We start from the raw sequence: 25,236 nt of genomic DNA on the forward strand, positions 1-25,236 counted from the left end.
CACCCGAAGGCGTGGGCGGGGCCTCGGGCCTGGCTGTGGCGAGGCGGCGCGCGCTGGACTTCGGGAGCGCGGCGCGCCGGCTGCTGAGATCGCAGCGGCGGCGGCGGAGGCGGTTGCTGCGCCCGGTACTGTGGTCGCTGCCTGAGGCGCAGGCGCCGTGGGCTCAGCCCGCCCGGGCCTTGCATCGCTGTGGGTTCGTCATGGCGACCCAGCAGAGGCCTTTCCACCTGGTGGTGTTCGGCGCTTCTGGCTTTACCGGCCAGTTCGTGACCGAGGAGGTGGCGCGGGAGCAGGTGTCCCCAGAGCGGACCTCCCATCTGCCCTGGGCCGTGGCGGGCCGTTCCCGGGAGAAGCTGCTGCGAGTGCTGGATCGGGCTGCCATGAAGCTGGGTAAAGGGGGTGGGCTGGGACGCCCCGGGACCTCGGGCTCGGCCCCGCCGCCGCGGCTGTCACCAAGTCCCCTTCTCCCGGCTGAGGGGTTCCCGTCGCCTGAAATAGGCGCTTCTCTCCCTTGGGTGCCCGTTGAGGTCCCCAAACCTGCTAGAGGCCAGGAAGAAGAGAGCAATGCTTCACATGGTGTCAGAGAGCTTGTCCCCATTTCCTAAAACAAAAAGAGAGAAATCCCCCCTTCAGTTTCTCCCTTAGGGAATGCCCTCTGGCGAAACAGGAACTTTAGTTTTTCCTTTCTGCTCCCTCCCCGTCTAGAGCAGGGGTACCTTGTACCCTACTTCCAGGGTTCAGGGGCTGGAAATTCTAGATACTTGATCGGATACAACAGTAGAGCACTGGCTTCTTCAGCATTGTTTGTACTCTCTCTTTGCCGTGTTTTGGAAATGGGAGAGAAAGCTTAGGACTTTTAATGATAACATTGTTGTGACTTTAATTTTTTTTTTTTTTGGTGGCTTTAATTTTTAACTTCATTTTTGCTTGTAAGAATTCTCCAGTAGTCCCACTATTAATCCTTCCCCAAGTTTTTTGGTGTGGTTTTGTTTTGGGTGTTTACTTACTCCTTCTGCATTCATTGGAACATGTTTTTATTGAGTGGTCTTTTAAACGTCAGGTCCTATTCTAAATGCTGGGAGTTCAGATGATGAGGAGTCGTCACATACACAGACACTCTAACCTCATGGCCCTGGGGTTGCAGGAAGACTTTTAGGTTAGGAGTCGGTTGCTTTTAACTGTAATTTTTCACCCTACTGCCCCTTCATACAGACAAATAGCACCTGTTAGAGTTCTGGATATTCTTCATTCTTCTGTTTAAGCTTCATCTCACTTCCTTCTAATTCTACACAGAACCCTGTTATGGTGGGAGTTTGGAACCTATTTTGTTTGTGGTTTGTACAGGAGATACCATGTAGGCTGACTCTTCTGCAGCTCTCCTGCTGCCACTACCAAGTACAGAATCTTTTCCAAAGAGCTTTTTGGTCTTTCTTTACTTTTCCAGAAGAAATACTTTCATTATTAAAATTTCCTTTTAAAAAATTCCTCCTTTTTTTTTTTTTTTTTTTTGTTCAAGAAGATGGTACGGATACAGCCTAGTTAACTGCCACTTACAGTACACACATCAGGTTACTGCAGGGAATATACCTTGACCCATGAAACCTTCGTACTCTATTGATTCAGTTTATTCCAATTATTTCCTTATTATGAACCTGAATGTTTTCCCCTAGACTGTGTTTTACGCTTCAGTCCTGTTTTGTTTCATTATGTTAATGTTAACTCCTCTCCACCTCAATTTTATTATATGTAGTTATTTAATAGTTGATAAGAAACTGCATTTATAATTCTTCCTGGAGAGGAAGTCAGGAAAATCATCTTCTGAAAACTTGTAAAATTGGCATTTTACATAGAGTTGTCATTTACACATTTCTTTTTTTTTAAATTATTTATTTCTTTTACTTTACGATATTGTATTGGTTTTGCCATACATTGACTTGAATCCGCCATGGGTGTACATGTGTTCCACATCCTGAACCCCCCTCCCAACTCCCTTCCCATCCCATCCCTCTGGGTCATCCCAGTGCACCAGCCCCGAGCATCCTGTATCATGCATCAAACCTGGACTGGTGATTCGTTTCACATAGGATAATTTACATGTTTCAGTGTCATTCTCCCATATCATCCCGCCCTCACCCTCTCCCACAGAGCCCAAAAGACTGTTCAATACATCTGTGTCTCTCTTGCTATCTCGCATACAGGGTTATCGTTACCATCTTTCTAAATTCCATATATATGTGTTAGTATAGTGTATTGGTGTTTTTCTTTCTGACTTACTTCACTCTGTATAATAGGCTCCAGTTTCATCCACCTCATTAGAACTGATTCAAATGTATTCTTTTTAATGGCTGAGTAATATTCCATTCAGTATATGTACCACAGCTTTCTTATCCATCCATCTGCTGATGGGCATCTAGGTTGCTTCCATGTCCTGGCTATTATAAACAGTGCTGCGATGAACATTGGGGTGCACGTGTCTCTTTCAGATCTGGTTTCCTCAGTGCATTTACACATTTCTTATGTTAGATTTTCTTTTAAACATTAATAAATTATTTTATTGGGAGCTTCCCCAGTGGCTTAGTGGTCAAGAATCCCCTCAGTGCAGCAGACAGGGGTTCGATCCGAGTCTGGAATATCCCCCGGAGAAGGAACTGGCAAAGTATTCTTGCCTGGGAAATCCCATGGACAGAGGAGCCTGGTGGACTACAGTCCCTGGGGCAGCAAAGAGTCAGACACAACTTAGCAACTAAACAACAACAACAACAACGTTTTATTAACCCTTAGCATTAACTCCACTTTCCTCATAGTCTTTTCCCTTTTTTAAATTACCTTGTTAAAAACAGTTTTATCTTTTGTTTGAGAGGAAGAGTTAGCTCTTAGTACATTTGCCATCACTGGTTGTTAAGAAAGGAAGATCTAGGAGATCTAATACTGTATTGGGATTTGCCTAAAATGATTTATTCTTTATTTCAGGAAGACCGACACTGCCATCTGAAGTTGGAATAATAATTTGTGATATCTCTAATCCAGCCTCACTTGATGAAATGGCTAAACAGGCAACAGTTGTCCTCAACTGTGTAGGCCCAGTAAGTAATCTGCCCTTCTTTGTGTCAGAACAAAAAATCTATTCATTTCTAGCAGAGTCTGGTATTTTGTATTCCAGAGAAACATAAGGGCAAGGGACAGAAGAATTGATTCAGAACCTTAACCCCTTATAAGGAGTTTTTACTTCTCATGAGAAGCAAATGAATACGACCAAAGTCTCCTGAAAGAGAGAGTGATGCTAGACTCTAGGACTGTTGCTGTTTTATTTAGTGGCTACAGTTATAATTGCTTTTTTTGTGTGCTATATACCCGTTAACTAAAAAAGTGAGCAGATACCCACAATCTTTTTATTTATTTTTAAAATTGCATTGTGTACTGCTGTACCAGTGTATATGTTAATGCATGTACAAAGAAAGATATTTTAAAAGGACTCATTCATTTATTCAATAAATATTTATTGAAATATATATATAGAAAATACACAGAAAATCTCTCATGGAGCTGATAGTCCAGTGGGGAGACAGAAAAATAATGTTGTAATAGTGGGTAAGTGACAGGTGCTTTGAAGAAAAATACAACAGGGAAGAGAGAGAAAACGATTGACACACCAGTCTCTATTGGGTGGATGGTCAGGGAAGGTCTCTATAAGGAACTTTGCAGAGAGACCTGAATGCAGTGAGGGAATAAGCGGTGTGTGTATTACTTTGCAGAGAGACCTAAATGCAGTGAGGGAATAAACTGTGTATATTGGAGGGTATTGAGTTGCAGGGAAGAGCAAATACAAAGGTCCTGAGATGAGCATGTTCTTGGAGAGACGGAGGAATGTGAGAGAGGCCAGTGTAGTTGGGCATGAGCAGGGCAGAGAGATGGGGAGTTAGATTGGAGAGATATCCAGGAGCTAGGTGGTTAGGTCTGAAAGGTCAAGGTTGGGGTTTGGAATTTTCTTCTGAATTTGACAGAGTTATTGAATGGTTGAAAGCAGGTTGACATAATTTGATTTACAGTTTTGAAATTCTTTGGCTTCTGAGAGGAAAAATAGATGGTAGGGAACCAAGAGTAGACTGATGCAAGCAAGCCACGGACAGGGTAGGAGTGTTAGAGGGGGAGAGATGTGGTTGAGCCCAGATATTTTGACAAGAGAACCTCTGGCTGCTGCTGTTGGCCTGGATGAGAAAGAGATACTTGTGGTCTGTGTAACACAGTGAATGTTGGTGACATTTACTGATCTGAGGAAGCAGTCCTAATTATCAAAGCATTTAGGAAATTGTTGATAATTTTGTTAAATGAAACCAGAAAATTTTTGATTGTCATAAAATAAAATATATTTCTATTGTTTATTTCAATTTATTTTGTTCTTAACTAGCTTAGAATGTGGCTCTGTGGTTTGTTGGCTTGAATCACTGTCTTATACACATCCTCAACCAACTTGTCCCTCCCTACCCATATTCTGGAAAGACCCGAGCCCTGATTGTTCCAGCTCCCTGCTTACTGTTTACCTGAACATGTGTAACCCAGTGTGGCTGGAGAAAAAAATGCATCATGATGTTGATTGGTCCCACTTAAAATGTGTGATTACAAACCTCATGTGCAGTCTCAGTACATCCAGCAGTTCTATCTCCCTAGGCTATTTTCTCTTCTATTCTCTGAAGCAACAGTTTTATAACTTCTTTTTTCTCATACTTTTGACATCCCATTCCTTTTTTCCTTTTTTCTCACTCTTACCTGGTAACTTTCTTCCTTTCTTTGTCTTTCTTTCTTTCTCCTTCCCTTTCTCCCTCCTCCTCTCGCTGCCTGTGGGAGAATTTATACTACCTACTTACCTGCATTATGCCTTGACTTTGCCTTACCTCCTTTTATAAGGAAAAACTGCCCCTGCTTCTGTTGGGCACCATATTGAAAGACTTTATAGTTACAGGTTGATAGTTACATGTGTTCTTGTTATCATCAAATTTTCCATCTTGATGGATTATTCCTCTCAACATACAAATGTGGGATTATATCTCTCATTTAAAGAAAAACATCCCTTAGTTCTACATACCCTTCTAACTACTCACATTTTTCTGTGCCTCTTTTTTTTAGCAAAACTCCTTGAAAAAGTTCTCTTTATTTATTGTCTCCTCTTCCTCACCTTCTCCTCTCCCTAGTCTTGTCAGGCTTTTATCCTTAGGCCTTCAATGAAACTACTATGCCAACATCCCTGTCCTGTCAAATCCAGTTGTCAGTTCTCATTGCTCACCTTAGTCAAACCACTCAGCGTTTGTTCCAGTTGATCACTTTTTCCTTTCTTCATTTAGTTTCTAAATTCTTGCCCTTTCCTAGTTCCGCCCAACCCACCCCCACCCCCGCAGCTTTTTATCCTCCTGTGAATGCCAGAGGCCTTGGAGCTTACACCTTAGAAACTCTTTTCTGTTTACATTTGCTGGACCATTTTTAAATGTGATTATGATTGTGGTAAAATACATATAACATTAAATTTAGCATTTTAACCATTTTTAAGTATGCACTTTAGTAACATTAAGTATATTCACAGTCTCATAGAACTATCAGCACTTTATTCCCAGAACATTTTCGTTACCCTAAACAGAAATTGTAACTGGGCCAGTATTTTTTAAACCTTGTGAAATCAATTCAGTGGATTTAAGACTAGGCAGTAAAAACAAAATAATTTGATAGACTGAAGTAGAAAACAGGATGAATTGCACATAATAAAGGTAAGTATTGGTTCATGAAGGTTTCATGTCAGATAACATTTGTGTATGGAGTCACTATGTGAAATGAATTTCTTAGGGTCATAGAAAGATTAGAAATCCATGGCTTTCAGTACCATCTGTATGCTGATGGTGCCTACATTAACTTATTTCCACTGAAAACCTACCCCTTAAACTCCAGACTGGTGGATCTAATTACCTTCTGGATGTTTCCAGTTGGATGGTTTACAATCTTCTCTAGCTTTTTGCCTCCAAAACATTCTGCTCCTTAACCTACACTCTGAAGGTTGTTTTTACTTTGTAATATGGATTATTCTCCCAGGGTAGATGGCAGTTTGCTAGTTTGGGTGTCATAATTTGTTTCTTTGAAGGTATTTTTTAAAACCCATTTCTCTACTTTGTGAGGGTCTCTTTCATGAGAACTAAATGATATGTGTAGAACTAATCAGGCATTTATAAACAAGCAGTATGTCAAAATATACAGAAAATGACTGAATGAATACTTTTAAGCATTATTCTTTATGGTCTTCTGTGCTCGGAAGTGGAGAGGGGAAAACTGCTTTTGAGAGATAGATGATGAATCTCAAGCAGTATGTCAAAATATACAGAAAATGACTGAATGAATACTTTTAAGCATTATTCTTTATGGTCTTCTGCGCTCGGAAGTGGAGAGGGGAAAACTGCTTTTGAGAGATAGATGATGAATCTGATTTTGGATATATTGAAACTGAGGTGTATGCTAGATATTTTTAAGTTAAGACGGGAAATATGTAATGGAATTATAATGGAATTATTTTCTGTAAATAAGTGATGAAATCAAGATGAAGAGGAAATAGAGGAAGGAAAATGAAGCCTAAGAGAAATTAGTTTTGCCACATGTTCTGTGCTTTTGTGGATCCTGAATTTTATGACAGAAGCTGCAGATGAAGCAGCCTCATCAGTGAGCAGCTCTGAAGATAGGAGTTGAAAGTCATCAGCATACATATTTTAATTAAAATCCAGAGAGTAGGTGAGATTTTCTGGGGACAATGTCTAGGGAGGCAATTCTCTACCTCTAATGTACATTGGAGTCATCAGTGAGGCTTATTTATAATGATGGTTCCCGGAGTCTAACCCACAACACTTCTTACTGGAGGGCATTGGCGGGGGACTGAATAACCAGCAGGCTTAACGAGGGCCCAGGTGATTCTGACACAAGTAGACTACTGGTAGCTTGAGATATTTGGGGGTAAAATAATCAGGAGGCCAAGGAAGTCACTAAATGAGTTTCAAATGGATGTGTGTAAATATTACCTCAGATGATCCATTGAGTCCAGGAAGAAAATAGACTTTGACTTTTATGTATGTTTAAAAATGTATATTAGTATAGTAATCCATGCCCGTGATTTGTAAATAAATTCATACAATTTAGTAGATGATGGATTTAAAATGTGAACTTAGGTCTTGGTGCCTGGAAAGCCCTTGTTTGTTCCACTATGCTGTGTTGCCTCAGAAGTGAAGTGCTTCAGTAATTTTAGTGTTGGCTAGTGGCAGAGGATGAACTAGAACTTAAACACACTTTCCCAGTCCTGTCATTCCAGTGTCATTTGCTGTTTTTAAGAAGGGGGAGAGAAGGCTGTGGAGATGAGGCTGTGGAGTTAGGTAGAGAGGAACCTGTAACCTGCTTGAAAAGGTCAGTCCCTGCAGTGCCCTGTCTTTTAGGTGTCCCTTTACCTGTTTCTTAAAGTCTAGAAGAAGCAGATCATCTCCATTCTCCATCTTTTGCTGTGAGGAATGAGAGAAGCAGAGGAGCTTGTTCTTCTCCTACCCTGCTCTCAAAAGGAAAAATTCATTATGCTTCTTTTGAAATGAGACTGACTCTGATGTATTAACTATTATGTACAGTTTTTAAACATTTAATTCCTTGAGTTTGAGCAACAAATAGTTTGGGAGATAAAATCACTCAGATTATCTACTGTGTCCGATATTAAACTTATCCCTTCCAAATCTCTTCATCCTATTTTTCTTTATTTTGTCTAATATAGCCACTGGTTTTTGGCCTCCATGTCCTGCTAATCAGGAAGTCAAATAATTTCTCTTAAGTGTATCTCACCCTTAGTAAATCCTTCCCCTTCCTTAGTTTTGTCCTTCATTTCTTACCTGCCATAAGTTTTGTTTTCTAATGCCACAGGCAGAGTGATATGTCTGTGCTATAAATTTTTCATCACTGTCCTATTTCAAATCCTCCAGGAGGACTCAGCAATGCAGAAAAGATAAAGTTCAGTCTTGATAGCATGGCACTTAGAGTCATTCCTGATCTGACCCAAGTATTTCTCTCCAGACTCATCTTTACACTTCCCTCTCATATTCTGTGCTTCAGGTATCTTGGGCATCACTCTTCTTTACACTTTTACTATAATTTTTCTTTTGTTTGGATTTTCTTTTTCCTGGCAAATCCTTACTGTTCTTCAGAATTCAACTCAAATGAGTCACTGATTCTATGAAACTTCTGAGTTTATCTTCAGTTAGAGATAATTCCATCAGTCCTTTATTTACATTGTGAGTGTCAGTATATTGCAGTTATATTATTTTCTCATTTTCTATTTAGACTATTTGATTTCTTGATAACCAAGACTGTATCTCCAAAACTCAGTGGTATTCCTTCATTTAAGCTTGCCAAGTAAGAGTAAATTGTTGGTTTTCTTTATTCTCCCAGTACCGATTTTATGGAGAACCTGTAATAAAAGCATGTATTGAAAATGGAACTAGCTGTATTGACATCTCTGGAGAACCTCAGGTATGTAAAATGAAAAGAGAACAGAATTAATAATACAACTTCTGTTCACATGAAAAATGGTGCAATTTTGCAGACATATTTTAGAAGGTAAAAGGATTCCTCCCTACCTTTTAAAGATAGTATTTCATTAAAAGCTTGAAGGAAAGCATGGTGATGAGGTATTCTCTTCATTTTTTCTGAATTTGTTCCCAACAACCTGATTTCTTTCAAAGCCTTTGTGTATAGTATGTGTTGATTTATATCACTACTGCATGTGGTAAACAGAATTAATTAAAACTTGCTCATACAACCATTAAGTTGAAAAGCTAGGACTCGAAGTTTGCCTGACTGCAGGGAGTGGAGTATTTTAAGAACAAAGCTACACTGATTCCTTTATAACTATAACCTGCTATGTCCCTATAATCTCAGTCCTGTCATCATGTGCCAGTATAGTATATACATGCTTAGAGCTTACCAGTTGGTGATACTGGAAAGTGCTGAGAAAGTGTAACTTACCAAGACTGATGCAAGAAGTCAGAAGCATGAATGTAAGAAAAACTGACTCTTATTTAAAATATTCTAGAACAAAGAAAATGGTGAAAAGCTTCCAAGTTACCTTGTAAAGTACTATGAATGTGGTATCAAAACCTAATAGTGATCCAGAAAGAGTGTACACCGAAAATGCAAATTTAAGTAACTCAGTTTAAAAAAAGGGCAAGGGAGGAAAAGAGGCAAATCTCCTGTGCGAAAGAATTCCGTGTAATTCATGTAGCATCTCTGCCCTCAGAGGGGAAACAACGCCTGCCTTCTTATGTGTGGGCTGCACACAGTCGCTTCCTTCCAGGGAGTATAGTAGAGAACAGAGAAGGAAAAAGAAAAGCTCTACAGTGGAGAAACTGGAGAACAGTAGCTCAGCCAGGTGCTCAGGGTCAACATCAGCAGTGATAAGTTATGTTGATAGTGTGTACTCTTTTAATTGAAGTACAGTTAATTTACAATATGGTGTTAGTTTCAGATGTATAGCAAAATGTTTCAGCTATGTGTATTTTCAGATCCTTTTCCATTATGGGATATAGTTCCTGTGCTATAGAGTAAATCCTTATTGTTTATCTATTTTATATTAGTGGTGTATCTTTTAATCCCATGCTCCTAATTTATCCCTCTCTCCCACCCTCCCCCTGGCTTTGGTAACCATATATTTGTGAGACAGTATGTACTGCTGATATGACATCATGAAGTGGCACTTTACCCCTGTGATCTTCCTCCCCAAAACCTATAACTTCACTATAATAATGAGAAAATCATGAAATAAATTTCAGTAGAGGGGCATTCTACCAAGTACCTGGACAGTACTGTAAAGGTCATAAAAAGCTAGAAAATTCTGAAAAACCATCACAGCCAGAGGAGCCTAAGAAGACATGATGACTAAATGTAGAACAGTATCTTGAATGGGATCCTGGATGGAAGAAGGACATTAGGTAAAAGCAAAGGAAACCTGAACAAAGTATAGACTTCAGTTAGTTATAATGTATCAACATTGGTTCATAAATTATAACACATTAATGTGCAAGATGAAATGATAGGGTTAGCTGAGTGCAGAGTGCCTAGGAACACTCTACTACTCAATTTTTTCCCCTATAAATCTAAAATTGTTTTAAAAAAGTAATTATTAAAAAACAGGCAAAGAATTTGAACAGATGTTATTACCTTCTTGCATCCCCTCCTTTCTGACCATTCTTATCTTTCTATTTATATATGCGCACAGATCCGTGTTTGTAATGATGTTCATCAGGAAGATGTGATTTGGGGTAGCTTTGTTTGGCTTTCTTTGTATATTTTTATATTAATTTTTCATAATAGCAATTACTTTTACATTTAAAAATTGTTCTAAAAAATGAATTAATTCAGATCAACATCTCTCTCACCTGGAACAGAGTAGGTATGTTTGCTGAATAAGTGCCAACTATTTTCACAGTTAATGTTTTGCTGCAGAGGCATCTTAGTTAGCATTTTCACAGTTTAATTGCTTTGTTTTTTAAATTGTTTACATTTAAATTTGCTTTTTAATTGCTTTGTTTTTTAATATTGATCTAGATGTTTCTATGTACCTCTGATTTAGATCTTTTGTCTTGAATCTTTAGTTTCTGGAACTAATGTATTGGAAGTATCATGAGAAAGCTGCAGAAAAGGGGGTTTATATCATTGGAAGCAGTGGCTTTGACTCCATTCCAGCAGATCTGGGAGTAATATATACCAGAAATAAAATGAATGGTAATTATTGATCAATAAGCAATAATGGAATTTAAAATAGAGTGGTTTCATGTTGGTAATTGTGATGAACTCAAATCTGCTTGGGAAAAGAAACATAATTATTAGTGGGTAATATTAAAACACATACTTTGTTTTAATGTAACTCTGCATGTTAGAAAATGCTACTGACACTATTGGTTTTTGAGGTATGGATAGTACTATAAGTGTTCTAAAGGAAGGAATTCTCCATTTTTTAAATCTAGTTGTGGTTATAGTTGTGGAAATCTAGTTGTGGAAAAATTTTTTAGCAAGCATTTTAAATTCAAACTTGCTTTGTTTAGGAATTACTACATCTTAAAGTATCATACTAAATTGAAAAATTTTAATTTTTTAATGAACAAAGCTGGGAAGTATTGAACAAAGTTTTTGATATCTTTTTTTTTAGCTCATTTATAAAAATGGAGACAATAAGAATGGTAAAAAATTACTAATGTAGTAAAACAATGGAAGTTACTAATGTCATACATATACAGAAAAATGTCCCTTTAGGAAATGATCTAAAGCCTGTAAGTCCAGTTCTGTATAAACCATTCCAGAGCTTAAAAAGATGGAATGTGTTCCAGTTTATGTTAGAAAGGTAGCTTTGATAACGAAGCTCCACAAATGTAATGCACATGCATACCATTTACTGATTTTAGATTTTTAGAAATTGAGGAATAGAATACTTTGTTAACATAATGAATGTCAGAAAGCAGTAGCTAACATCATACTTAATAATGAAACACTAGAACCATTCCTACTAAAGAAAAGGGCATGAATTGAGCATCTTTAAAATACTTATTTAGTCTTCCAACCCATGGATCTAGTATATTTACATTTATTAAAAAACTTACTAGATCTTCATTTACTAAAAAAGCTTGGACTGTTTTTCATGATGTTCCTACACGTTTCTCATTGAGGTTATTCTTAAATATTTAGTAGTTGTTATTTTGGATAAGTCCTTTTTTTTTTTTACTTTTAAAGGAGAAATACTACTTTGAGATTTGTTTTAAAACTTTTTTTCAGATACTGAAAGCTAGGAGTCAGCATTTTAGCAAATACCCCAGCTAATTGTTGATTCACGTGGTTCACATTTTATTACATACATACATATTAGGTGGTGCATGTTCTTCCTGTGCATAGGGTTAGATCACAGAGCCATATATTCAGGCCACATTCTCTCTCTCTTTTTTTTTTTTTGGCCACATTCTCATAACAACTCTCAGAATCCTCTCCAATGACCTAGAATTTAATGATCTATTTTTGGTTTTGACAGATATTTTAAAGTTATTCAATTCATGCCCTTCTCTTTATTAGGAATGATTCTAGTGTTTCATTGTTGGCTGCTGCTTTGTGACATTCATTGTGTTAAGAAAGGTGTTCATGTGGCTTTAGTTCTTCTCTGGTGTTAACATCTTTGTAGATGACATAGTTATTCATCACCTTACTCACTGTCAGCTTTCTAAGGCCTCATGCTTTAATTTTTTCTTGGAATTAAAACTGGGAATACTGTCTCTTAAGAAATGGATGTATTTCGTTTTATCACATTTTAAGAATTAGCTAGCCCATTATGTTTTTCTTTTGTCTTACTGCTCTCAATAAGCTCAAAGACTAATTAAATTCTTAACCACTCTACATATATATTAGTTCTCATGGTTAATATAATTGATTTCTCCCCTTTTTTTCTGGCCTTGGTTTTCTACTTTTATTTTTACTCTCTACATTTTTATTTCAATTAAACAGCCTTACTTTAAGTATTTAATAAGCCATCACAAAGGCCCACTTTGGTAGGGTTTTTGTACATTTATTATAAGTCACTACTAATGAGTCTTCTTGAAAGCTTTCATATTGGAAGATAGAATAATTCCCATAGGTGTAGTTTTGAGAACTGATGGGCTGCCAGAATGAATGAGCTAAATTGTTGCCTTATTGGAAAAGATTTTTTGCAGTGGCAGTTTGACTGCTGGAAAACATTTTGTCAGTACCAGCAGTTAGTTTATGTTAAAGTACTTTTTTAAAATAATTTATCTGGCTTTAGCTGCTCCTTAAATCTGTTTACAGTAACCTAATAATACTGTTATAGCACAGATTTTCCTGATTATGTCAGTTATAAGCTTAATAAAAATGTTTCCTAAATGAATAGGAATAGCTTATTATTATTTGTCCTGGGTTAGTAGATTTTTATTTGATTTTTACTTTTACCATTTCCCCCCTCTTTTAGGTACACTAACTGCTGTGGAAAGTTTCCTGACCATACATTCAGGACCTGAGGTTAGTTTTTGTTTGTCACATGTCTTCTAAGTTAATATGAAAAAACATTTTGGAAATGATACTTGCCTGTTAAAAAGGTTTAAATTAATTAAATTGTATATATAGTTGTAAATTTTAGTGCATGAAAGTCACTAGGTTTAATTTTAAAAATTAAAGATTGCTGAGAATTATTTTGACTTAGAATTTATTTTAAAACAATTGCCCAATTCATTATATTAGAATCAGCTACCTTTATCCTAACACTAAGCATTTCTCATTGTTATGTGGTGAAATGGTGTCACCCTAGAAAATTATCACCTTACTGCAGATCAGTGCGTTTTTATTATGTGCCTAACTTGGAGTTGGATGCTCTTGTGGCCATACAGGAAATATATGATGTAAATGTAATCTTACTGAATTTATGGTCTATTTGGGAACATAAGATAATTGCATTTTATGGATAGGACCATGTTTTGTGGTAGTACTTTTATTGCCAATAGTGTGTAACCCAATTCTGTGTCTATACTTGAGGCTTCATAAGTATTTGTTCTCTTTTAAAAAAAATAGTATTTTAGGTATTGTGTAATGCAAGTATATGTAATAGTGCAAGATAGTGTGACATATCAATGAACAACATGCAAATCCTTAAAGAGGTAATAACTTAAACTAGCAGGAGACAAGAATTATTATTAAAGAGGTCAGGTGAAATACTGTAGGATTCTGAGACTGGGGACTACATCTTCCTAGGAGGCCAGAAATCATGGAGTTTTTGGAGAAGCTGGGATATGGACTGAATTTTAAAGATTGGTGCTGAGGAGATGTAGATAAGGGAGAGGAAATAGTTTCGTCAAGATGTAACTGTGGGATGGTGTGGAGCACGTTTTAAGTAATGAGTCTTTTCCTTTGAATTATGGGTTCAGATTGGTGAACACAAAGAACTCTGTAAAACATGCTAAAATTTGTGTTACAAATAATATCTGCTAGAGTATCAGAGGGAAGGGAAGTGATAGTAGGACTGAATAATTTGAGAGTGCCTCATGAAGGCCTTATTAAGTTGAACCTTGAAAAGTGAATAGCATTTGGAAGGTGAGAGGCAGCAACCTAAAATAGAAGCACAGAAATGAGAATGAAAGATGTGCTTGGAACTCTGGGGAACATGAGTTATCGAAAGCCAACTCAGCCTGGTTTAAACAAAACAGAAAGGAGCTTATTGACTCTTGTAACCGAATGTCTGCAGGTAAACAGCATGGCTGGATCTGGATGTTCTGATGTTATTAGAACTCATTTTTTCCCCTTGTCCTCTTGGCGTCTCTTCAGAGATTCTGTGTTCCTCAGTGGAGGCTCTCTCAATGGTGGGGAAGTGCTGGCGGCCTCAGATACACATTGTACTTAAGGTTCATGATCTCCCAGGAACAGCTGGCAGAGTTTGAATATGCAAAATTAGGGAAGATTACTCAGGTATTGGTTTATTTGGTCATTCTTGAGCCAAACAGTGAGACATGGGGTATAATGGAGTACTCAGATAGCCCAGGCCTGCCTGGGTCATGGGCCTCTGGAGGGGGATCGTAGGAACAAGCCCTTCTGAACATCATGGAACAAATTCCAAATAGGAAACAGAGTTTTGTAAGCAGAAGACAGGGTAGCAGAATTTAAAATTTCCTGCAGGGGAACAGTGTAGAACTGACAAAAACAGATGTCCACTACAGGGAGATAATGAGAAAATAAGTAGAGCTAAAAAAAAAAAAGACTTCTTTTGAAAGAGCAGCAGGAGATGATCTATAATACAAAATGATAATACTGTCTCCTTCATATAATTATTTTGAGGATTAAATTAGTCAGTGAATATAAATCAGAACAGTGGTTGACATTTAGTAATCACTCAATAAATATTGTTAAGTCCTGTTATTAAAAGGACTCAAAGTTGGAGCTTGATCCAGACCAAAGATTTGAAAACATCAAAATCAATGCAGCGCCTTCTCATTCCCCTTAAAGCAAAATATGGAGCCTTAATTTTCCAAGGATGGACAAAAATAACTCCCTTGATTCTATGCATCCCTTGACCCAGGATTGGTCTCCTCCTGCTCCTTCTTCTACTTTTCCCCTTAAGCTTTATTACTTTATGTAAAAATTGAGTCATAGACAATGTATTGGACCATAAAGCAAGATTCAAAGAATTTCAGAGGATTCAAATCATATTCTTAAGACAGTGCTGTCCAGTACATCTTCCCACGATGATGCCAGTTTTCCATATATGCTGTATAATGACTTCCATACTGGATAGTGCAGCTCCAGTGCAGGTGTCAGCCCACAGCCTGCTCTTATGTGGCTGCAAGCTAAGAGTAATTCTAATATAGTTAAAGAGCTGTAATGGAAAACAAAGAAGAATGTGTAACAGAGACCATATTTGGCCTACACACCCCAAAATACTTAGTTTGACCTTTTACAGAAATAGTGTGCCAGTTGTTGTTTTAGTGTGTTTCAGGCTATAATATGATTATATTCTAGAAATTATATACTAGAAATCAGTGAAGAGATAACAAGAATTCAGTCTCTTCACTTCTTACAGGTTTTTAGGATTTTCTATATACTCCTAAGTCAGTTTTGATAGTTTGTGTCTGGTTTAGTTCCCTAGGACTGCCATAATAAAGTACCACAAACTGGATTAAACAAGGGAAACAGTGTTTAAGGCCAGAAGTCTATATCTAGCTAACAGTCTGGATCTAGCTAGCAGTCTAGATCTAGATAGAAGGCTAGAAGTCCATGATCAAGATGTTGGCGGGGTTGGTTTCTTTTGAGGACTGTGAGGGAGCTCTATGCTTTCTCCTAGCTTTGGGTGTTTGCTGGTGCTCTTTGGTGTTCCTTTGTTTGTTGATGCATCACTCAGACCTCTTTTTCATCGTCACATAATGTGTGTGCGTGTCCAGATTTCTCCTTTGTATAAGGACATCAGTAATTTTGGGTTGGGGGTCCACTTCCTCCAGCATGCCCTCAACTAGTTAAACCTGCAACAACCTATTTCCAAATAAGGTACATTCTGAGGTGCTGGGAGTTAGGCCTTCAACATAGAAATCTGGGGCAAGGACACAACTTGATCCATAACTGTGTCTTTTTGAGAATTTGTTCATTTCATCTAGGTTATATAATTTGTTTGGCATACAACTGTTCATAGTATTTCCTTATACTCCTTTTTCTTTCTGTAAGATTGGTAATGCCACTTCTTTCATTCCTGATTTTAGCAATTTGAGCCCCCTCCCCCTCTCTCTCTGTTTCTCTGTCAGTCCTGCTAAAGGTTCTTCAATTTGATGGATTTCTTTAAAGAACCAGCTTTGGTTTCATTGACTTTATTGTTTTTCTTTTCTTTGTTTTGTTTATTTCCACTCTAGTCTTTATTATTGCTAGAAGACTAGAATGGAAAACAGAAATATAAAAATCAGTTGCATTTCTATATACCAGCCACAGTTAGAAAATGAATTGTTTTGAAAAAGAGACCATTTATAGTAGCATTAAAAAATCAAGTACTTTCAGGGACTTCCCTGATGGTCCAGTGGTTAAGAAACTGTCTCCCAGTGCAGGGGATGCGGGTTCAATCCCTGGTCCGGGAACTGAGATCCCACATGACACAGAGAAACCGAGCCCATGCATAGCAACTACTGAGGCTGTGTGCTCTAGAGCTCGGCCCCACAACACGAGAAGCCCACACACCACAGCTTGAGAAGCCTGTGTGTGCAACAAAGAACCGTTGCAGCCAAAACTGAAGGCAAGTAAATATAAGAATCCACCATATTCATGGATTGGAATACTCGATTTTGCTAAGATGTCAATTTTCCTTAAATTGATTTATAATCCTATATTATTCCAATCAAAATCCCAAACAGGTCTTTTTTTTTTTTTTTGCTTGTTTTCTTTTAGTGTGCAGCTTGACAGACTAGTTCTAAAATGTGTATGAAAATGCAGAGTGCTGAAAATAGGCAACACTTTCTTAAAGGAGAATAAGGTAGAACAATGCTCTTGAATATCAAGTCAGTGTAATATTGGCAGGGAGATAGCAATAGGTCAACAGAACAGGATAAAGAGCTCAAAGTAGTTTGTGCATATATGAGCACTTGATTTATGGTAAAGAGTTTTCAGAAGATGATGGGTATGGAGAAACAATGTTTAGGTGGGTTATAGACCTTAATGAATAAGGCAAAACACTAAGCTTTTAGAAGGTGACATTTCATGGCCTCAAGGTCAGGAATGGCTTCTTTTTGCCCAGAAATATATTTTATTAATTTATTTTTATTGAGGTGTAATTGACATATAACATTATACTATTCAGATGTACAACATAATTCAGTATTTGTATGTATTACAAAATGATCACCACTAGTTAATATCTATCACCATACTTAGTTATAATTTTTTTTCTTGTGATGAGAACTTAGAAAATCATCTCTCAGCAAATTTCTAATATGCTATATAGTATTTTTGTATACATTTAAAATTTTTAAATTGAGTATTTTTTTAATCAAAGAAAATGTTATGATCAGCTGCAGAGTAAAGAGGTATTTCTAACACATGATGAAGCCCAACATCACAATTTTGAACAAAAGAGGCAAAACTCAAGAAATATACACTATATGTTTCCATTTCTATAAAATTTAGAAACAGGCAAAATTTACTACACTGTCTAGAAATGAATTCTTAGGTGGTAAAACTAAAAAAAAAAAATGTTTTTTCTTGATTATCACAAAGGCAGGAAAGAAGGAAAGCTTTCTGGGCTTAAATAGATGTTAGCCTCATAATTACATTAAATTATGCTTTTATGTTCTGTGCACTTTTCTATTTTTTAGCAAAATAAAGTAAAAGGTTTTTTAAAAGAGATGTAATTTTTGTCTTTTTAATGGCTTATTTGTATAAGAAGATACTCAAGTTTTTAAAAAATCTGTTTTCCCCTGATTTTAAGATATCTTTGCAAATAGGTCAAATTGGCTAGGCGCAGATTGAGAATAGTTTCACAAATTAAACTCAGAAGACTTTTAGCTCTGTTTTAGTTTTAGCAAAACAGAAGTGATTAATCTGTAACAAAATGGAAGTTAGATTGGTATCTCTCTACCTTTCAGTTTCATCAAAGCTGTCATGTGAAAACATGAATCTTCTGATGGTTTTATTATTTCTTTTTTCCTGCTTAAAGCAATCATGATAGTTAAGTGAAAGTGATGAAGTGAAACTCACTGGCTTGTTTATAGAGTATAAATAATGGTAGGAGGAAAGAAGAAAGGGCACATGTTGTAAATATGTAGTATGTAAAAAGGGTGTAAACAGTGAATATGATTGTATTAATGAATGTTACTGCTGCCTGCTGCTGCTGCTGCTAAGTCACTTCAGTCGTGTCCGACTCTATGCGACCCCATAGACGGCAGCCCACCACGCTCCCCCAGTCCCTGGGATTCTCCAGGCAAGAGCACTGGAGTGGGTTGCCATTTCCTTCTGCAGTTACTGCTGCCTAGCCAGTGATAAAAATTCATCTCAAGATTATTGAATTAGAGATTATGCCTTGCTCAAATAAGATGAAATGTCCTTTGTATTGATTATAAATGACTTGGTTTTACTTTTTAGTAATTATCCCTTGACATGTTTCTTTTTAATATTTTAATTTTTTTTTGAGTGCAGTTGATTTACAGTGTTGTATGAGTTTACATGTTTCTTTAACTCTTGAATTATTTTGTTAGGGGTTGGTCCTTCATGATGGTACCTGGAAGTCAGCAGTTTATGGTTTTGGAGATAAGAGTAATTTGAAAAAACTACGAAATGAGTCAGATATGAAGCCTGTCCCAATTGTTGGACCAAAATTGAAAAGAAGGTATATTATCTCAAAATCTGTTCTTCAGTTTTTCTAAGCCTATTGTTGTTTATCTGACTGTTAATACCATATGCTATTTAAAAAGCCTGGAGACTTTCGTAGTGAGTTCACTGTTGTTTTCAAAGATAAATAAAATATAATTAATATGTTACACTAAGTTTAACTACTTCATATATAATAATACATTTGGATTCTGGGGAAAACTAGTTTTATGACTTCAGCATCAGTATCAAAATTAAACATCAATTAAATTTTATACAATAAAAATCTGATGATCTTATATATATTAATCAATATATTAATAGTATTTATATGTGAGAACTCTGAACTCAGAGTTTGGCTATTGAAATGAGTGTTCTTTTTATCATTATCTGGGGAGATTGTTGGGGTACAAAACGTGGTTAAATTATGTATGTGTTAAGTGCCCATGGTATGAAGAACACTAGTGTTCTAACTTGTCACTTATTTGGGTGCAAATGTAGAGAACAGAGGATGAATACTAAAGTAAATTTTAATGAAGAGCAGATCTGCCATCATTATTGTTATCATTAATTGCCTCAGCAAGAGTTAAGGTTTTTATTCAAAAATTTACCAGTTAAAGTTGTGGTCACTGTAAATGGAAAAGATGCAACATGGGTCTGTCTTGCAGGTGGCCAATTTCTTACTGCAGAGAACTCAACAGTTATTCCATTCCTTTCTTGGGAGCAGATGTGTCTGTTGTGAAGCGAACTCAGCGTTACTTGCATGAAAATTTAGAGCAGTCACCTGTAAGTGTATATGATTTATTTTTTAATAAAGAGTATTCTAGTTGGTTTCACTTCCTCTATCAGTTTAATGTAGGATTTTTATGTTTATAAATCCAAAAGAGAAAGAGTTGAATAGTGCATGATTCAGTTTCTGGGAGCATAAAGAATTAGTAGTGTAGAGCATTTTGAATTTTATGGGGGTGGTAATAGCCTCCTCCCACAATTCAGATCTGACCTTCTGAATATATTTTCTACATGAGACAGTAGAAGCAAGTTCAGTGCAGGAAATCCTGGTGTTGTACTCACCCAGCAGTCCTGTTGAGAGTTTCAGCTGCCAGAGTACTCTCTCTGTTGCTTATGGAGATGTCTGGGTTCTTCTCTCTTCTCTCCTTGCTACCTCTGGAGTCCCGTCCTACCACCCGTCCTCAATTGGTGAGGGAGGTCATTATTCCCACTGCCAAGACTCGAAGAGGAAACTATTTAAGTTAAAAAAAAATTTTCTTAAAGAGGTTGTAAGTGGAGTATACATTCTATAATGTATAATTGTTAAACTCAGGTATATGATTATGAACTTTTCATATTTGTATTCAAGCAGGGGGAGCTAATTATTGTTTGCAACAATTCCTTTTAAAAAATGTCCCTGTAGTGTCTGTTTTCTAAACAAGCTTTTAGAACATAACACATTCATAAAGTGAAAATTGCTTTCATTTTACATTTCTGACTATACAGTAAGTTATTAGTAGCTAACATTTTTGCATTACTTGGTCTAAGAAAGGCATAACATTCTGATTTTATATTCTTCATCTAGGTTCAGTATGCTGCTTATGTAACTGTGGGAGGCATCACTTCTGTTATTAAGCTGATGTTTGCTGGTCTCTTCTTTTTATTCTTTGTGAGGTTTGGCATTGGAAGGCAACTTCTCATAAAAGTAAGTAAGTTTTTATGAAATTAAACCTATAGAAGTATTTTCTATGAATTTTAAAAAATACAACTAATGGTATTTTTTTTTCCCCTTTAGTTCCCATGGCTCTTCTCCTTTGGTTATTTTTCAAAACAAGGTCCAACACAAAAACAGGTAACTCTTTCCTTTGTATCTAGGTCTCTAAAATAATATTTTTCTTAATTTTGTTTTTACTTTTCCTCAGTGCAGTGATAATAATAGCTAAGCTTGATGAAGCACTCCCTGTGTTTCAAACATTCTTATGTTCTTTATATACATTAGATTACTGAATCTTTTCAAACACTCCTTAAGGGAGGTGTTATATCCATTTTATAAATGAGGAAAATAAGTAACAGAGAGGCTAAGAAATTTGCCAAAGTCCTGTAGTGAGTAGATGGCCAGGCTACAATGAGAACTGAGCTGTTTGGCTCCAGAAATTGTGCTCTCTTTACATCATAGAAATTTCAGAATTTTTGTTCTTCAGTTTTACTCCTTCATTATCTCATCCTTTTTACCTCCTCTGTCCCTCTCCCAAAGTTACTTCCTTTTTCCTCTTTCACACACCCTGGATTCCCATGGTAGATGAATTGAATTGTCACCTGTCCAATATCCTCAATCTGACTGCTTTAGGCACTTCAAATATAACGTGTAAAATCTGAACTTCTTTCCATCAGACCCTCTTCTTCCTTCTATGTTTCCCATGTCAGTTGGTGGCACTATCATCTGCCCAATCAAGAACATAGGCGTCACTCCAGATTTTTCTCCAAATCCATCACAACTACCTTAGTTCCCTCTCTCTTCTCTCCTGTATCCCTTCTCCACCACTTCCTTCTAATTGTAGTAAAATTAAAATATGCATGACATAAAATTTCCCATCTTAACCATTTTAGTTCATCAGGGATACAGAGGGCTGATTGTATATACCCTATTTTGCTTATCCACTCATCTGTGCATTGACATTTGGGTTACTTCTATCTTTTGTCTATTTTGAATAATGCTTTTATGAAATTGAGTGTGCATTAACATCACTGAAGAGCTTTCAAAAAGTCCAGTGCCCAAGCCACATTCTACACCTGTCAAACCTGCATCTCTGGTCATCCGTTTTGGGCTCTCTCCCAAAGCTGAGATCTCTGCCATGAGGTTTCACATCACACCTCCTGAATCAGAATGTCCAGATGCCGGGGTCACAACGTGTATTTGAAAAAAGCTCCCTGAGTGACTCTGATGTATAAAGTCCCAGGTCTAAGAGTCATTGGCAAAGCAGTAAGTCAGGCCAGTATTTTAAAGAAGGTGATAACAGGGTCAGATGTAATTGTTTACTGAAGTGTAGTTGATTTACTATATTGTGTTAGTTTCAGGTATACGGCAAAGTAACTGAGTTATACATAAATATATATTTCACATTATTTTGCATTATAGGTATTGAATATAGTTCCTTCTGTTATACAGTAAATCCATGTTGCTGATCTATTCTGTGTGTAGTAGTTTGTAGTTATTAATACCCTACTCTTAATTTATCTGCCCCCCCTTTGCTCTTTGGTAACAAATTTATTTTCTATGTCTGAGTTTGTTTATATTTTGTATCAGTTTTTAATTTCTACATATAAATGATATCACATAATATTTGTCTTTCTCTGTTTGACTTACTTCACTTAGTATGGTATTCTCTAGGTCCATCCGTGTTGCTTCAAACAGCAATATTTCATTCTTTTTTTATAACAGTTATATTTCATTGTATATATACATATCATGGGCTTCCCTCATAGCCCAGTCGGTAAAGAATCTGCCTGCAATGCAGGAGACCCAGGTTCATTTCCTGGGTCGGGAAGATCCCCTGGAGAAGGAAATGGCAATCCAATCCAGTATTCTTGCCTGGAAAATCCTATGGACAGAGGAGCCTGGCGGGCTACAGTTCATGGGGTCGTAAGAGTCAGACATGACTTAGCGACTAAACCACCACCACCACCATACATATCACATCTCCTTAAGCCAGTTGTCTGTTGATGAACACTTGGATTGTTTCCGTGTCTTGGCTATTATAAATAGTGCTGCTATGAACATTGACATGCATTTATTTTTTGAATTAAAGTTTTCCTTTATTCTGGATATATGACCAGGAGTGGGATTGCTGGATCATATGGTAGCTGTTTTTAGTTTTTTTAAAGAACCTCCATACTGTTTTCTATGGTGGCTGTACCGATTTACGTTCTCACCAATGAGAGAACATACAGTGTTTATCTTTGTCTTACTTTACTTGAAGTCCATCCATGTCATCACAGATGGCAGGATTTCATTCTTTTTTATGGCTAAATAAGATTCCTCTGTGTGTTTGTCTGTGTACGTGTACACACACACACACACACACACACACACACTACATTTTCTTTACACATAAGCAGATATTTAGGTTGTTTCCATATGTCAGCTATTGTAAATAATGCTGCAGTGAACATGGAGGTGCATATATTTTTTCAAATTAGTGTTTTTGTTTGCTTCAAATAAATATCTGGAAGTGGACTTGCTGGATCATATGATTTGCATTTCCTTGATGATTACTGATATTGAGCATGTTTTGTTAGTCACCTGTATGTATTTTTGGAAAAATGTCTATTCAGGCCCATTTTTAATCAGATTGTTTGGTTGAATTGTATGTATTTTTGTATATTTTAGGTATTAACTCCTTATTGGATACATTTTTTGCAAGTATCTTCTTCCGTTCAGTAGGCAGTCTTTTTGTTTTGTTGATAGTTTCACTGTGCAGAATTCAGTTTAATGTAGTTCCACTTGTTTATTTTTGCTTTTGTTTCTCTTGACTAAGGAGACATCCAGTAAAATACTAAGACCAGGGAGGGGGGATCGGGATGGGAAACACATGTAAATCCCTGGCTGATTCGTGTCAATGTATGGCAAAATCCACTACAATATTGTAAAGTAATTAGCCTCCAACTAATAAAAATGAATGGAAAAAAAAACCACTAAGACCAGTGTGAAAGAACAAACTACCTATGTTTTCCTCTCAGGAGTTTTGTGGTTTCAAGTCTTATATTTCAGTTCGTAATTCATTTTGAGTTTGTTTTTCTGTATGTTGTGAAACAGTAGTCCAGTTTGATTTTTTGCATGTAGCTGTCCAGTTTTCCCAACACAGTTTATTAAAGAGACTGTCTTTTCTGTTGTATGTTCTTGCCTCCTCTGTTGTAGATTAATTGAACATGTAAGTGTGGGATTATCTCTGAGCTCTCTATTCTGTTCCATTGATCTATGTGTCTGTTTTTTTTTTTGTGCCAATACCATACTGGTTTTTGGGGATTTTTTTGGCCATGCTGCACAGCTTACAGGATCTTAGTTCCCCAACCAGAGATTGAACCCATGCTCTCTGCAGTGGAAGCATGGAGTTCTAACCCCTGTATCGCCAGGGAGTTCTCAGTACCATACTGTTTTGATTACTGTACTTTTGTACTATAATTTGAAATTAGAGAAGATGATACTTCCAGCTTTGTTATTCTTTCTCAGGATTACTTTGACTCTTTGAGGTCTTTAGACTTCAAATTTAAGAATTATTTGATTATCTGAAAAAAAAAAAAAGAATTATTTGATTATCTGATATTATTTGATAATCTTAATTATTATTAAGAATTATCTGATTCTGTGAAAAATGCCATTGGTATTTTGATAGGTATTGCATTGACTCTGTAGATTTTCTTTGGTAGTATTGTCATTTTAACAATATTAGTTCTTACAATCCAAGAGCATGGTATATATTTCTATGTGTCATCTTCAGTTTCTTTCATTAGTGTCATAGTTTCTCAAGCACAAGTGTTTTACATCCTTGATTAGATTTATTTCTTGGTATTATTCCTTTTGATGGGATTGTAAATAAGGTTGTTTTCTTAATTTCTCTTTTGGATTGTTAGTATATAGAAGTGCAATGAATTTCTGTATGTTAACTTTGTATTTATATCCTGCAACTTTACTGAGTTCATTTATTAGTTTTAATAGTTTTTTGGTGGTACCTTTAGGATATTCTATATGTAATATCATGACCTCTGCATACAGTGACAATTTTACTTCTTATTTTCCAGTTTAGATTCCTTGTATTCTGTTTCTTGTCTGATGGTTGTGACTAGGACTTCCAAATACTATGTTGAATAGAAGTGGCAAGAGTGGGTGCTCTTGTCTTGTTTCTGATCTTAGAAGAAAAGCTTTCAGAAAAGCTCTCAGCTTTTTACCACTGAGTATGCTGTTAGCTATGGGTTTGTCATATATGGTCTTTATTATGTTGAAATATGTCCCCTCTATATACACACTTTGTTGAGACTTTTTTTATAAATGGATGTTGAATTTTGTCAAGTGCTTTTCCTGTGTTTGAGATGATTATATGATTTTTATCCTTTATTTTGTTAATGTGGAATATCACATTGACTTATTTGTGGATGTTGAACATGTTTGCATCCCTAAACTAAATCCCACTTAAGTATAATATGTGCTGTGTTGTGCTGTGTGAAGTCACTTCAGTTGTGTCCAACTCTTTGTGGCCCTATGGACGGTAGCCCACCAGGCTCCTCTGTCCATGGGATTCTCCAGGCAAGAATACTGGAGTGGGTTGCCATGCCCTCCTCCAGGGCATCTTCCTGACCCAGGGATTGAACCCATGTCTTTTATGCCTC

The 25,236-nt window shown here is 36.7% G+C and overlaps 1 protein-coding gene across 1 annotated transcript in view; it reads left to right on the forward strand.

Moving 5' to 3' along the window:
• The first annotated feature begins 107 nt into the window (after window positions 1–107).
• Window positions 108–25,236, forward strand: part of SCCPDH (saccharopine dehydrogenase (putative)) — a 29,982-nt gene continuing 4,853 nt past the window's right edge. The window contains exons 1-9 of the mRNA XM_020915253.2: window positions 108–390; window positions 2,971–3,083; window positions 8,446–8,526; window positions 10,647–10,776; window positions 13,016–13,065; window positions 18,756–18,886; window positions 19,536–19,653; window positions 20,441–20,560; window positions 20,651–20,707. Of these exons, the coding sequence (XP_020770912.2) occupies window positions 201–390; window positions 2,971–3,083; window positions 8,446–8,526; window positions 10,647–10,776; window positions 13,016–13,065; window positions 18,756–18,886; window positions 19,536–19,653; window positions 20,441–20,560; window positions 20,651–20,707 (990 nt within the window). The 5' untranslated portion in view covers window positions 108–200. The remainder of the gene's footprint in view (window positions 391–2,970; window positions 3,084–8,445; window positions 8,527–10,646; window positions 10,777–13,015; window positions 13,066–18,755; window positions 18,887–19,535; window positions 19,654–20,440; window positions 20,561–20,650; window positions 20,708–25,236) is intronic.

This window comes from Odocoileus virginianus, chromosome 11 (genome assembly GCF_023699985.2).
Source record: "Odocoileus virginianus isolate 20LAN1187 ecotype Illinois chromosome 11, Ovbor_1.2, whole genome shotgun sequence".
In the NCBI taxonomy this organism is placed as follows: Eukaryota; Metazoa; Chordata; class Mammalia; order Artiodactyla; family Cervidae; genus Odocoileus; species Odocoileus virginianus.